The sequence below is a fragment of the Salminus brasiliensis genome, chromosome 9, assembly GCF_030463535.1.
Source record: "Salminus brasiliensis chromosome 9, fSalBra1.hap2, whole genome shotgun sequence".
In the NCBI taxonomy this organism is placed as follows: domain Eukaryota; kingdom Metazoa; phylum Chordata; class Actinopteri; order Characiformes; family Bryconidae; genus Salminus; species Salminus brasiliensis.
In genome coordinates, this window is record NC_132886.1 from 18,937,656 (window position 1) to 18,952,567 (window position 14,912).

Consider the following 14,912-nt stretch of genomic DNA (forward strand, 5'->3'; position numbering starts at 1 on the left):
TGTTAAGCTTAATCTGAAATGGGTACAGATATGGTAACTTTGTTCTCAGCATAGTAAGCAGCATCTCAGTCATAAATGGGGGAGAAGCAAATCACATGATAATTTATATTATTTAGTTTCCAAATGCATTTTATAATTTTCTTAAATCAAATACCTCAAAGAAAGGCATGTGTACAGTTGTAAAGTTATTTTTTTTTATTTTAAGAGTGTAGTGGTAATGAAATATAAAAGCAATTAAAAGGCATTTCAAATTTACATTTTCAAGTAACATCAGTGATGAGTGTAAGGCCCTTTCCACTATCATTTTCAACTTTTGTGGTTTTGCTGAAGCGCTGGTGCTTACATGTTGCACAGATCCATTATGACTTACAGAAAGTGGTATAATAAGCAAATACAAGTTCAAAAAAGGCATTTTCTGTTTAAAAACAACCCTGCATACACCCAAGGAATAAGATAGAAAAGATAAAATCACATTTTTTTTACACATACAAATCAGTCTTAAGAGGTAATTAACTTGAACTAAACTCATGTACAAAACCTGTTTCTTTTTTTTGTCTTCAAACAGATTGACTTGTTAAAAATAATAAACCTATAAACCTTTTAGGTAAGGCTATGTCCAATGGAAAAGACACTGTCCAGCTTTGATTAGTCCCATATCTTAACTGCCATGAAAATGGCTTAATTCCTCTTTTAAACTATAACTGATCATTCTTACAAACTGATTTGCATAGTTTTCCCCTCACAGTTCTGGGAGAAAAAAAAAGAGAGATCCTAAAAGAATCACCTGTATTGCCTCTGACACTGCAAATGTCAGTCACGAGGAAGACTGCTTTTGAAAGATTTGCTCGGCTGGGGCTCCTAGTATCCACATACTTAAGGCAAAGGTACTAAACTATCCAGTGGGAACATGGCATGAGTCCCCTGCCTCTGTCCACTGGCTCGCAGTTCCTTCTGCATTTTCCAGTACATACACTACTATACAAACAGTGGCTGTCTTTCTGTACAGTTTTTCATCGATCAGTCACTCTGCTGGACGGCTGTCTGGGGCTGGTAGGCTGTTGCTGGCCTCAAAGTCAGATTCTTTGTGGCTCCAAAGGAAGGCAAACCAGCTGCGGGAGGTGTGCATCTGGTGTGCTGCACCTGCACTCCTTACCCTCTTCATCTGCCAAAGTAAAAGTTGTAAAGTGAGAGAAAAGCAAGTTATAGTATAAGTTATATATAAAGTGTCAATTTCATGATGAATGGACCAACAGATATTGAATAGAAAAATAGAAAGAGTTTAATTAAAACAATTTTAAGACAATATGTAGTCTCTCTGCTTAAACACTGTTCAAGGAAAAAGCAAACCTCAGTAGGACTAGGACTGAGGCCAATTCTTTAAACCAGAAAGTCTTCTCTATATTTATCTCCAAAATACTGACAGCATCCCTGCTTATGTATTGTTCTCCTGTCAGTATAATGAAAAGCTCCAGGCCCAATTATACTGCAGCCACTACGTCCATGTTACTATACATGAAGAGCGTACAGTTTTGGTCCTTAAAGACTGGCTGATGATTTCCCTTTTTGAACAGAATTAAATCAGTAGGGAGTAGGGAAAGGACTGGACAAAGCAAGAGCATTGAACATTGAGCATTTCTTACCCCTTTATCCAGCAAGGTGTCAAACTCGTCGCTCATCTTCCTCAGCTGTCGGCCATATTTCTTGGCTGCCCACAGAGCTGGGGGAGCTGAGCGGCAGCGGCGGCGGAATGAATCTTCACTTCCAGTCACATCTACATGTCTACCAGCGCCTGTCTCCTGAAGGTCCTCTTCATTCATAGAGTGGTTTCTCTGCCTTGGCTCCACTACAAACAATTTCAGACAAGAAGAATCTCTTAGACATTTAATTGTCTCCCACTCATAGCTCATTGCAACAAAGTGCAAATTTTACATTTTCAAACATCACATTTGTTTTTTCCATGTAAAAGAGAAAACACTGAATTGATAATACTGATGTGTGTATATACCAGCTTGTTTTTGGAATAAGAACCAATCATTATTTTTCATTCAGAAGGGCATACAATTTACATCAAGCAGGCTACTTTTATCCATCTGAAATACAAGACATTTTTTAAAGATCACTGCATAATTAAATGGGTGCATCACAGGTTTTCATCATGAGGTTTTCTTCTAAAATGAATAAAACACGAGGCTACAAATCAAAACTACTGGCTAATAGTGTAAATCAAGTGTAAATGTAATTCCATATAATTATGTGAAACAAAGTAAAACAATAATTCTAGTTACAATTTCCTCAAATAATAAAACGTTTCAGCATGGGTCAATAATTAGGTGTCAGAGGGTCTGCACATACATTGTCTGCACTTTACCTGTCTACACAGGTGACTCATTACCTACAAAAATAGATTATTTGTTTTTCCATTAGGGACTGTAGTGCATTGTGTGTGCAGCCTGGATGCAGAGTAGCTGACATCACAAGCAAACGCTCCTGTACACTTTCCACAGGCCCTAGCCTAGACACTGACTCACCTCGGAGTTTCTCGGAAAGAGGAAGGTGCTGCCTAGACCGCGATGGCTCAGCTGTCTTGCTGGCCTCTGGCTGGTCCGTGTCTCCTAGCTCTTCAGACGCATCTGACTCGTCAGATATTGTGAACATTTGAGCCATTGTGAACTCTAGAACAATAGCAAAGAAGAGTCAGAAGTTCAACATCAGGAACCATAATCATTAGAAAACCACTATTTGTCTCCCTTTTGTTGTTTGTTTGTGTCCACATATTCAACAAGTCCAATCAAGTCAAGGTTTATTTGTCATTTGCACAATGTCATAAGGACATGTCTAAGGACACCAGGGACAATATTGTAGACCTGCACAAGGCTGGGATGGGCTACAGGACAAGATTCTGGGGCTCCATGCAAGGACTCACCTCATGGGGTAAGGATGATTCTGAGAAAGGTCAGTAATCAGCCAAGAACTACTTGTTGCCCAGCAACAGTCCTAACACCTGAAAGACCTGGATGGAGGAGTGGGCCAAAACCCCTGCTGCAGTGTGTGCAAACTTGGTCAGGAACTACAGGAAACGAGCTGGGACCACAGTCTCAAAGATTACCGTGAGTAACCCACTACGTCGTCATGAAATAAAATCTTGCAGGGCATGCAAGGTCCCCCTGCTTATGCCAGCACATGTCCAGGCGCGTTTGAAGTTCGCTAAAGACCATCTGGATGATCCAGAGGAGGCACGGGAGAAGGTCATGTGGTCAGAGGAGACCAAAATAGAGCTTTTTGGTATCAACTCCACTCATCGTGTTTGGAGGAAGAAGAAGGAAGAGTAACCCAAGAAAACAATTCCAACCTTGAAGGGTGGAAACATCGGGGTGCTTTTCTGCAAAGGGAACAGGACGACTGCACTGTATTGAAGGGAGGATGGCCGGGGTCATGTATCACAAGATTTTGGCCAACAACCTCCTTCCCTCGGTAAGAGCATTGAAGATTGGTCGTGGCTGGGTCTCCAGCATTACAATGACCCGGAAAACAGCCAGAGCAACTAAGGAGTGACTCCGTAAGAAGCATTTCAATGTCCTGGAGTGGCCTAGCCAGTCTCCAGACCTGAACCCAATAAAAAAATCTTTGAAGGGAGCTGAGACTCAACGCTGCCCAGCAACAGTCCTAACACCTGAAAGACCTGGATGGAGGAGTGGGCCAAAACCCCTGCTGCAGTGTGTGCAAACTTGGTCAGGAACTACAGGAAACGTTTGACCTCTGAAATTGCAAACAGAATTTTCTGTACCAAATATGAAGCTTTTTCTATCAAGTTTTCCTATGGTATCATACTTATTTCAGCTATTTATTTGTAATAAAATGCAAATTAATAATTTAAAAGTCATACAATGTGATTTCTGGATTTTTTTTAATTCTGTCTTGTTGAAGTGTACCTATATATATATATATATATATATATATATATATATATATATATATATATAGGTACACTTTCCCCACTGTATGTATAGAAAGCTATACAATTTACTAATATAACAAAAAACAAAACAAATAAAAACATTGTTTCAATACATCATGTAACCATAGTATATAGCATTGATATTTAAATATTAAATAATTAATATGTAATTTAAAAATAATTTAAAATCTATGTAAAGCTCACTCCCCACAACAAAAAACTTTTTAATGCAATTATTTACAAGCCTCACCATGTGTTAATATGGGCAAAGCTAGCTGACCTATAGTCAGCGACAGATAGCTAGCTACGTGAAGTAGGTCATCTCTCCTTCACTGGAAAGGAATCAGTGTGTACTGATTGTGGACACTGTGTATGATAGTGTGTACTTTGTTGATTTATGCATTTTGTATATTGTGCATCTAGTACAGTGTCAAGTTGAGGCTAGGAAACCAAGGTTTTCACCTGCCCTCACACTGTGTAGGAACCATGTGTTAACGGAACTAAGCTGATCCGAAATCACTCAAATTAATGGTGTTAAATGGTGTGTATACACAACAATGCTCCAAGACGTAGTAGAAAACCTTTACTAGACAGTAGAGACTCCAACACAAGCAGGATAAACTTATTTTAAAAGCCTTGATTTCGAGGAAACAATGAATTAGCAGGTGTCCCAGCGGTTTTGTCCTCATAGCGTATATCTGGTTAGTAGGTATCTAAGTAGCCAGCTAGTGCTACCCCTTTACAGACACAGCCCAACCTTTAGGACAGCTGTTGCTGCAAGTGTTCGGGCTGTTGTGTACATAACACAATAATTTGATTTGGTCTGTGCCTACAGCAAGACATTATCGTACACACTGTCGATCATAACCAGCAGACACCCGCTCCGCCAGCAACAGACAGACAATCATCGGTTAGCTATCGCTAGCCAACTACACTGTTGTTGTTGATGATCTGACGTTAGCAACTTCCGCTAAAATAGCTAGCATAGCACTAACTACTGACTAGACTAGACTATACTAGCATAGTATAACGTTAGCTAGCTAGCTACATTATTCGGGTTTTGCAAGAAAATTATAACATGTGCAGTAGAAGCAAGCAGAAAAAAACATGTAGCTAGCACTAGTTAACTTCTCTAGCTCGCTGAAGTCAGTAATCTGATAAGTGTATGCAGATGGCGCTGCTGGTTTGCTAGCTAACTAATTAGCACTAGAGCTAGCTACTTTGTCTTGGTTAGCAAGCTAGCTGTCTCGCTTAGCGAGGTAACTTCTAGTCTCACTGACTTGGATTACTCTTCACCAAGCAGTGGATTTAAGAAGTACGTTTAACAGTCAGCCACTGTGTCTCTTACCGAGTTTGGAAAGCTGGCTGACGGCAGTAGAGTTGCAGATCACCGCCGCTTCTCGCCGCTGTCGCAACTCCAGCAGCCGGTGTGTGTGTTTGTTTTTCTGACAGCTTTACTCCACCAATCACAGACTCTCAGCTCTTTAACCCTTACAAACCCAGGCGTTGATTTTTTTTTTTTTTTTGTTAATGCATTTTTTCGCTTTAATCTGCTTTTATAAATTATATGATTTGTTTGATATAGTTTGGATGGGTTTGGGGAAATATTGCAAAATAACAATAGCAATAGCATAGGCTTTAAGGGGCAGAGGATCCTTGGAGAAGAGGCTGGACGCACTGTCTATAACAGGGGTGGGCAGGTCCGATGGTAGGATGCCACCAGGCTCAAGATTGAGAAACACTGGTGTGAATATTAATATAGTGGTTAAAATTAAAGCGCATAGTTGCATATTTACAACATCCATAAAAATGACCGCATCATTTTGTTGACATGTTAATTTTTATTTATTTGACTAAACATGTTCGGAATGGGAGATATATTGTAAATTGCACATATTTATTTATCTTCAAAACACGGACTGTTGGACTGTTGCATGTCGCATCTGTTAAAATGAGGAGTAGATATTAGTATGACTTAGTATGATCTTTTTAATCTGGCTTTATCATTTGGCTTGGTTGAGTTTGATCTTAATAGGCATTTTAATGGGAATAGTTTTGGAAGGTAAAAATATGCTAATTCTATACCCCCTCGAATTCTGCTCATCCTTATCTAAAATTAAATCGAAGGCTAAAATATTTTAATAAACAGAAGGATATGATACATAAATCATCAACTTTAGTGTTCAAGCACTAGATGTCAGTAAAGCTCACTGAGCATGTCTGGTTACAGCTTGCTCTAGCTCACCGAGATTTACTTCGGTAACATGTTTAATATGGTGACCCCAGATTAAAGTCCACTTTAGTTTAAAATTATGCAGACTTTAATCAAATAATAAACAAACATGAACAAACATTAAAAAACATAATTCACATTTGGTGAGAAATGTACAAACATTAAATAAAAAAACAAACAAAGAAACAAAACTAACAAAACATTAAGTTTGACTGTGTGTATTTGTACTAAAAATTAGATTTAAAGAAATTTATTATGAAATATGCAAACACTAACTGTAAAACATTTAAGTGTTAATAAAAATAATTATAATAAAATGAAAGCTTCTTTTTTTAAAGATGACTAATAGCTTTGGCCGTGTCCAAAACCACCTACTGCACTATTCCTGTGCTCTATATAGTCTATAAACCCATACTAGTCAGAATAGTGCTGTGTGGTGTTGGGTGCTGCCACACAGACCATACTAAATAGTATGAAAAAAATTATAATATTAACACCACGATTAGTAGTGCATTCATTTGAGAGAGAGTGTGTGTGTGTGTGTATGAGAGTTATCCTAAATTCGTTCAACTTAATCCCGGAAGCAGAAAGTCGTTTTTTCTCCTGGGCTGTGTGTTGTTTCAGGTGACGCAGCTGAGCGCCGTTAGTGAAGATGGCGAGCGCAGAGATCGCAGCGGAGCACGAGAGGATCCTGCGGGAGATTGAGAGCACGGACACCAACTGTATCGGCCCAACACTCCGGTAAGTTGTCGCAAAAAACGGACGGGACGTTGTGTAGGTCGCAGGCGGATTTTTGAGGGAAGCCCTTAAAAACCAGCTGTCTCCGTCTTCCTCTTTTCGCTGTAACTCTTTGCAGAGACTTCCAAACAATCTCCCCCTAACTTGTCATCCAGCTAGCGTGCTAAGTGGCTCGCTCACTGCTAGCAGTTCACCCAGAGCGACACACTCACTCACACACACCCTGCCTTTAGTATTCATATCACACGCCTTTGCAAGTTGGTCTCTTAAAGCACACTGAGATTGGGACTGAACGCTAAGGTTAGCGTTATGCTCAGTCTGTCTGTGGGAGACACTGTTGAGTCCAGTGTTGGTGCGAGTGGTGAAGAGGCGCCTGGCTCCTAATTTCCCAACTACTGTCGTTTAACCATGTTGGCGAAGTTGGCTAATGCTTTGTTGTGGGATGCGCAGTGGTTGTCCTGTACTAGCACTTATTTGGGAAAGCAGTGTGAGTTTTTGTAGGAGATCTGCTACGCATTATGTTGTGGAAATTGAACCGACTCCGTGCGCTGTTCAGTGATTCATTCTCCCATGCTTTACCAGGTACTAGCCTCTGTTACGAACAGTGCCTGCAGGAATGTCACAGTCATTTCTACATGATTTTACACAAGTACTACAGAGTACCTTCAGTCTGTATTATTATGTTATATACCGTAACTATGAGGTGAAATTATAGATATTAAATATTGTTATAAAAAGCACTAGCTATATTCCATAGATTTGCTTTCCATCTATACAAGGGCTTACCAGCTACTCGTGTGACTGTTAGATGCCTATTTATTGGCAAATTATAAGGCAAATAAAAAAAAAATATAAATTCCTTTTGGTGTCATTTTAAGAGAATACCAGTACTCATTGGCTTCATTAATGCAAACGTCTGCAATCATCTATGTATCATAATGTGATTTATTTAAACACTGTCATTGATTTTATCAGTGTTGCCCAGCACTAGTATAGCCTTAGTAAACAATCCAGGACCAATTGAGCCACTTTTGCTTGTTAAAAAAGCACACCACGCCTGCCTTGATCAAACATTCATGTGCATATCTGTAGCCTGCAGTCTGCTAATTGTATGAGCCGCTTCTTTTTTTCTTTTTGTAACAGCTCTCAAGGTTGGCATGGTGTGTGTGTGTGTGTGTGTGTGTGTGTGTGTGTGTGTGTGTGTGTGTGTGTGTGTGTGTGTGTGTGTGTGTGTGCGCGCGCGCCTGTGTGTTATCAGCTTCTGTTGCCCTAAACCTGATGAATAATTGGATGTATATGTACGGGTGAAAGGGACAAACAGTGGTACCGTCACTGGCAAGAAGTGGCTAATTTTAGGTTAGGGCTGCTTGCTGTATAATTGTGTGTGTGTGTGTGTGTGTGTGTGTGTGTGTGTGGTAGACACTGATAAGAGCTTCATGCTTTCACACTTGTGAAGTGACTCACGTGCAATGGGAGGATAGTCCTGGCCTAAATTGTGTCTCTGTGGTATTCGTTTGCAGCAGAAGTATTTGATGGAAGGGGTCATTTGTGTGGCCTTTATGTAAATTATGAGGCTGACCAGGTATTATTGTTGTTGTATTATGATGATGATGATTATTATTTATTACTATCAGAATAAATGTAATGATCTGTTAATAGATTTCTTGTTCTGTCTTTTGGAGATCTAGATTGGCCACCAAACCCCTTCCCCAGTTGATTCCTGTAAATGATCTATTTTCAAGCTCTTCCTTTTTGTAGGCTTTCCACTGCTGTATGCCTAAGGAGGGGCGGCTTTTGAGTTTGGGCCGAGGCCGATAAAAGCTGAGCTAGCTGTGACGGAGCATGTGTCAGGTCTCAGCTGTTGACTGCTGCTGAGATTAGCAGGTTTTTGCTGCAGTTCTCATTTACAGGTTCAGCTTGTGAGAGATGTTGTTGAGAGAGGTGCTCACACCCTCAGGGCAGGGTTCATATAGCAGAGCTGGGGGATGTTTCAAAAAGCACCTCACTGGACTCAATATTTATTGCACACTGCATAATTTGCACACTACCCCTAATTATTTATTATTATTTATATAATAATATATATTATTAGATATCTGTATTGTGTTGTATTGTCTGTCTGCACTTGTACTGTGTTGCACTTGTGTTCTGTATGCACTGTGTCTATGTTGCACCATGGTCCTGGAGGAACGTTGTTTCATTTCACTGTGTACTCTGTATGTAGTTGAAATGACAATAAAACCCACTTGACTTGACTTGACTTTTGTCAGTTTTAGTTGGGGAAATCATCTTATTGGACAGTTGACCTATTGGCCAATTGATCCATGCTCTGTCCAGTGTGCAATGTTCAGCTGTTGATGAGTGTTTTTTTTGGTTTGTTTGTTTTTTTTAATTGTTTGCTATTGAGTTTGGTCTCGGCACTTGGTCTCGGCACCTAAACCAAAGTTCTAGTATTGTGACAACCCTACTTGGTAAAGTGGCTTGAAAGAAGCTGGTTTGGGTTCTAGCTCCTGTGTGTCTCATTTGCACTCAATGTACATGGCAAATACAATAAGCTGTTTACGATTGAAACACTTCGCTTAAAATGAGCATCTAAAAGATGGCTGTCATGCTCAAGCTACTCACTCAAACACGTGACCACCCCACAGAAAGAAACACAGCATCAGTGCAGAGTATGGGCTATTTCTGCCTACCCCCCACCCCCGTAACAGTATTTCAGTCTTATCTGCCCCATAGCCCTACTCATCTGTACTGATATGCTTTGTTTTTATTATTTGTAAGAAAGTACAGATAACTGCATGAAAATGTCAAATTTCTACTTAAGAAAGGTAACCACGTATAGGTAATGCGTAACCACATTAACTAAAAAATTCTCTCAGCTTTGTAGGTAGCTGCTTTTTTATGTGAGCTAAAGACGAGACTTGGCTCTTGTTTGGTACAGTTCTGGGTTAGCAGCACAGCATTGCTGCACGTCAGGATGTTGTGTGTTTGTTTATGCTCAGTGTACAATGCAGTCGGTAATAGAGCGCTGCATTTCACCTCATTTGATACCATGTTTGTCTCATGTAGTTGGCCATTGTTTCCTCGCGGCACGAGACATTCTCGTGCTTTGTTTTTCTCTATCCAGTAACAAACACTTTGGCCTCCGGAGTCTCAGACGTTAAATATACGCGTCACACAGTCCAGTTCGCACTTATATCCTAACACAATTATGCAGTAAGTGATAAGAGCTGAGTCGCAGTATGTGTGTTTGAGATTAGCCTGGTTCAGCTGCTTCTGTTGCTGAAGGTGGAGAAAGACATCCCAGTTCATGCTCTGTAACCGGTGCTGTGAGTCAGCTCTCCCAGTCTGCGCTGTCTCCTCTCTTTTAGACTTTCCAGTACATTTGCATGAGCAAATGTCCAGGACTGTTTTGCTTTACCCAAGCTTAGTCAAGTTCAGCTTGGAGAAAAACTGTCCTGAAAAAAGGGTTCGGTAACAACAGTGGAACCCTTTTGGCCTCATTTTTTAAAAATGGGTTCCATGTAGAACCAAATGGCTTTTACCAATCCAAGAAACATTTAGGCATCCAGATGGTTCTGAGTTGTCATGTAGGGGTGTGCCGGTCCGATACTCAGTATTGAAACTCTGTATTGGCCAAGATATCTGGATCAGATATCATAAGAAAAAAGCAGAATCCCATTCATTACCCTAAACTATCATGCAAATGCATGGTTCAAGTCTACATTCTGGTTTTCAAGGCTTCATAACTCCAGATCAGTGTAACTTGCAGACAGGTACACGTATTATAACAAGCAGCAATACTTGCTCTATCTAACCATGTTTTTATAGTCTATAAAAGAAAATCCAGTTGCAGATGAGAAGTATGTTTATGATCAAAACCTGGTCAAATTTGTCAATCACCTGAAATTGCTGTCAGTATCAGTATAATAAACAAATTCTTGCTATATAGCACTATTTCCTTTACTAAAGTAAAGGTGCACATATCGTCCTCATGCCAATGAAATAATCAAGGTTAATTAAGCAATTGTGACTGCTGTAGTCTGGAGGCATGAGTTTGTGCAGTCACACACAAGCATGAGGGCCTTTTAGCTTGTGTTGTGTAAAAGAGTGCTCACACGCTTTAGCAAATGCATTGGCAAAGCTGAGTATGGCTGAGGTAGAGTGCATGTAACAGCTTGTGATGGCAGCATTCCTTCAGCTGAGAACTCTGACACTGAGCTGTCCTTGCCTGTCGATGTTGCTTATGTGTATCGTCATGCTTTCGGTTGAATATGCTTTTGAATGAAATGGCAGTGGCCTGTTCGGGTTGTTGGGTCTATAAAGGCTGTCAGTGCTCTCATTGGAAAACATGCTTCACTAAGTAAACATGATGCATTAACAGGATTTTAGTCAACAGGCCACTCCCCTGCAGCCCGGCAGCATTTCTCCACTCACTAGAAGCTTCTGTCAGACTGTGTGTCTGCATGGGGAGGCTGTGGAGCATGTCCCAGAGGAAGGCTTATTGATTTGTGTGTGTGTGTGTGTGTATCGGTTAGCAAGAGAGAGTTCATAGCAAAAGCAATGAAGCTCTGAGCCAGCGCTGTAAAACATGTAGTATATGGACAAAAGTACAACAGCGTTAGTGAGGATGTTGGATGATCTCCACTCTACCTCATCCCCAACTCCTCACCTCATCGTGCCCACGTGGGCATCAGGCATTGTGCCAGTATGTTCATGTTTATCAGCTCCAAAGAGTCCTAGTTTTCTACAGGGATTAGACAATCTGTGTGTGCATTTGCACATCTGTATCAGCAACGGGTAGCAAGGTAACAAGTAGCTAAATGCATTCATTAGAAAGTGTGTCAACAAACATTTGGACTTTGATGGTTGCTTTCCCAGACAGGGATTGAGCCTAGTTCTGGACTATACAGCATGCTGAATGAAGGTTCCCAATTAAAGGGACAAGGTAGTCCGGGACTACCCATAAAACTGACCCATAGTGTACAGGATTGTCCCAAGAAAGATTCTAATCCAGCCCACCAAATGAGTTTTTAGAATGTTTTCATGGATACTGGAACAACAGGGCAAGTGGGCCAGGCACCCACTACTTAGGCAATAGCCCACCCTTTTTGATACAGTTCAGGCTGCCCAGACTCTCTGGCTGCATGGGCCACTGACCTACTGGCACAAATAGACAGGCACTCACACTTGCACTCCCACTCAAACTAACTAACATTTGTTAGCATGTGACTATATAAGCTTGTCTTTTTTTTTTTTTTCTTTAACAAGTGGACAGAGAAGGTCAGGTTTCAGAATTGGACTGCATGTAATGTAATTTGGCCTGTTACCCAAAATGAGTTTGACGCCCCCCCCCCCCCCCCCTCTGAGCCAAAGGAGTTCCATCACAATCCTGGACGTGCAAGCCCTGAGACAGCCTCCTGCTTTTGCTAATGTGTGTTTATGCACATGCTACTATGTCCAGATGGCAACATCATTAGAGTTCGGCCTGTAAGGCACTGGAAGTCTGTGCCAGACATGCTGCTGAGCGCTGCGCAGAATCATCACCTTCTTACATATCCTGTCTCAATCACAAACACACACGCACACAAACAAACATACTAAATAGTTGCCTTATTGCTGTGATATGATTTTGAGGTTGAGGTTGGATGAGAAATGTGTGAAGCACCTTAGTTGGATTCCGTACCTGCCACCCAGTTTGGATGAGATGCAGCCATCATGGTGTAACCAATGCTCGCAGGATAGGCTACAATAGCAGAAAACCAGGCTGCCAAGAACAGAAGGCTGAGGCTGCAGTAGGCACAGGATTTCTGATGAGAGATGCCGATGCCCTCAGAGTTTAGTCCAACAGCATGAACCAACAGCTCAGGCTGGTGAGGGTGGTGTAATGGTGTGGGAATGTTTTCTTGAGCCTGTTCATACCAATCAATCATCACTTGAATGCCACAACCTATTTGAGTGCTGTTGCTGACCATGTGCATCCCTTCATGGCCACAGTTCACCCCTCTTCTAAGGGCTTCTTCCACTATGTTATTTCACCATACCACAAAGCGGAAGTCGTCTCTAACTGGTTTCGTGGACATGATTAGTTCAGTATTCTTTAGTGGCCTTCCAGTGGCCTTCGAGTACAGCAGAACATCTTTGGGATGGGGTACAATAGGAGATGGCAGCATGAATGGGCTCCTGAAAAATCGGAAGACATTTCCAGCATGGACCAGATTTTCAAAGGAATGTTTTCAACATCTTGTGGAATTTATACTATAAAGGATTGGTCCCAGTATTGGTATAGGGTTCCTGATAAGTATTTTGTACTTATCTTCCTTTTTGTGTAACTTTAGGTTTCTTAATTAACAAATGATCAGCTGATTGCTTAGTTACTAATAGAATGTATTGGTGGGAGCTTATTATTATTTAATGACATAAGTTTCTGGACAGAGGCTGTAGCATGATTGATTGTACATTGACTTAGCCCCTAGGACAGGATGGCCTTGTTGCAGAGGGTTGTGTGCCCCTTTGTTGTGTCTGCCCAGTGTGTTCGTTGTGTGATCAACCGTTTCAAACTATATCAGGAGGAAAAGGAGGGGGGGCAAAGCCGGAACACTAGAGTGCCACTCTACGTCTGTGAATACCTCAGGATACCAGTTCAAAAATTCATTCTTATTACGGCGCCATCTTCAAGAACTGACATGGAAGGAGAACTGGAACTGGATTGATGGATGGATGAACTTTGATGGTTCCAAATTTCTAGTTGCTTCTGTGGTTTTAGAAGTGATGCAAGTAGACCTGTTTTATCATGAAAATAAGGAAACTGAGTTGAAAAGATGTCCCAGAATTCTACTTTATTTTGCAGTGTAAGGAGCAATGTAATTACAACAAATTAGTTGCTGAATAAAGAGGAGTTACATATGGTTTTTACATTTGTGTAATTACTCAGAATTTCAGAATTTTACAACTTATAGACGCTGAATTCCTTTGTCAGCAATAGGTGCTTATTATATAGTAGCGGAGTACGGAGTACATACTGTACTTGTACCGAACCACAAGGTACAAACCGTGTTACGAACCGAACATGACTTTTGTGTACACCCGTTACACCCCTACTAGAAACTGTTTGAAAAAAATAAAGAAATAAAATAAATAATCCATATTTGCTGGTGAAGTGGGTATACGTTAAAAAAAGCCACAGCAGAAGTTTTAAGCTTACATCACTTGCATCTGCGAGGTTGCAGAGTACAAATCCAACTATTTCCTGACTCATGTAAACCAAGAATTTTCCCACTACTTAATTACCTAGATGCATGTAAGCGCATTGGTCGGGTCACTGACTATCTGGTTTTTCAGCAGTTGTCAGGTCTTTTAGACAGTTCAGACAAGTTAGACAGTGCTTCCACCAAACTCAACAAACTGTTCCTCTATGCTCACCATGTGTACAAGAGGCATTGTCATTTTTAAACAGGAAGGGCCTTTACCCAACTGTTGCCACTGGGTCAGGAGCATACAGTTCTCTACAGTTGTCATTGTATGAAAGGCAGCATCCTATCACAGTTCCACATTGAAAGTCCCTGATCTCTCCCATTGCACATCCCTTTCCATATATATATATATATATATATATATATATATATATATATATATATATATATGATATTTAGTAATCGCGATACGCAATTTGGATGCTAGATCCTGTCCTGTACAACAGTTTGTCATTGATCTATAAATAGATATGTTGAGTCTATTAAAAATAACTGCTTAAGAATCCTGTTTCACATCTCACCACCTCATACCTCCCCTTCCTTAGTGCCTCCAGTCCTGGCCCCTCACAGCTTCACAACAGAGCTGCTAGCAGACACAATTAGCCTGTAAACAATGTAGTCTCTGATGAAGGAAGTCTAAAAGATCTCCCTACTTTGCCAAGCCCACGACTGTGGATGAAAAACTGAGGCAGAGGTCAGAAGGAACACTGTGTCATCAAGACTTGATTAGAAT

At 40.8% G+C, this 14,912-nt stretch overlaps 2 protein-coding genes across 2 annotated transcripts in view; one reads left to right on the top strand and one right to left on the bottom strand.

Annotated features, from left to right (window-relative positions):
• Nucleotides 1-188: 188 nt before the first annotated feature.
• On the bottom strand, nucleotides 189-5,393 carry badb (BCL2 associated agonist of cell death b). The gene is made up of 4 exons (XM_072687690.1): nucleotides 5,304-5,393; nucleotides 2,529-2,672; nucleotides 1,641-1,843; nucleotides 189-1,162 (listed from the first exon to the last, which is right to left on the bottom strand). The coding sequence occupies exons 2-4, from the start codon at nucleotides 2,662-2,664 to the stop codon at nucleotides 1,022-1,024; spliced, it is 480 nt and encodes a 159-aa protein (XP_072543791.1). The 5' UTR covers nucleotides 2,665-2,672; nucleotides 5,304-5,393; the 3' UTR covers nucleotides 189-1,021.
• Nucleotides 5,394-6,727: 1,334 nt separating this feature from the next.
• The window catches only part of exoc6b (exocyst complex component 6B), a 100,991-nt gene continuing 92,806 nt past the window's right edge, over nucleotides 6,728-14,912 (top strand). Inside the window, exon 1 of the mRNA XM_072687693.1 lies at nucleotides 6,728-6,929. Coding sequence (XP_072543794.1) covers nucleotides 6,841-6,929 — 89 coding nt within the window. The 5' untranslated portion in view covers nucleotides 6,728-6,840. The remainder of the gene's footprint in view (nucleotides 6,930-14,912) is intronic.

Excerpts from the sequence above, each read along its gene's own strand:
- badb (XM_072687690.1), bottom strand. The coding sequence starts at position 2,664 with ATGGCTCAAATGTTCACAATATCTGACGAGTCAGATGCGTCTGAAGAG. Across the intron at positions 1,844-2,528 it reads TCTTTCCGAGAAACTCCGAG|TGGAGCCAAGGCAGAGAAAC; the intron begins GTGAGTCAGTGT and ends AATTGTTTGTAG. Across the intron at positions 1,163-1,640 it reads ACACCTTGCTGGATAAAGGG|ATGAAGAGGGTAAGGAGTGC; the intron begins GTAAGAAATGCT and ends TTACTTTGGCAG.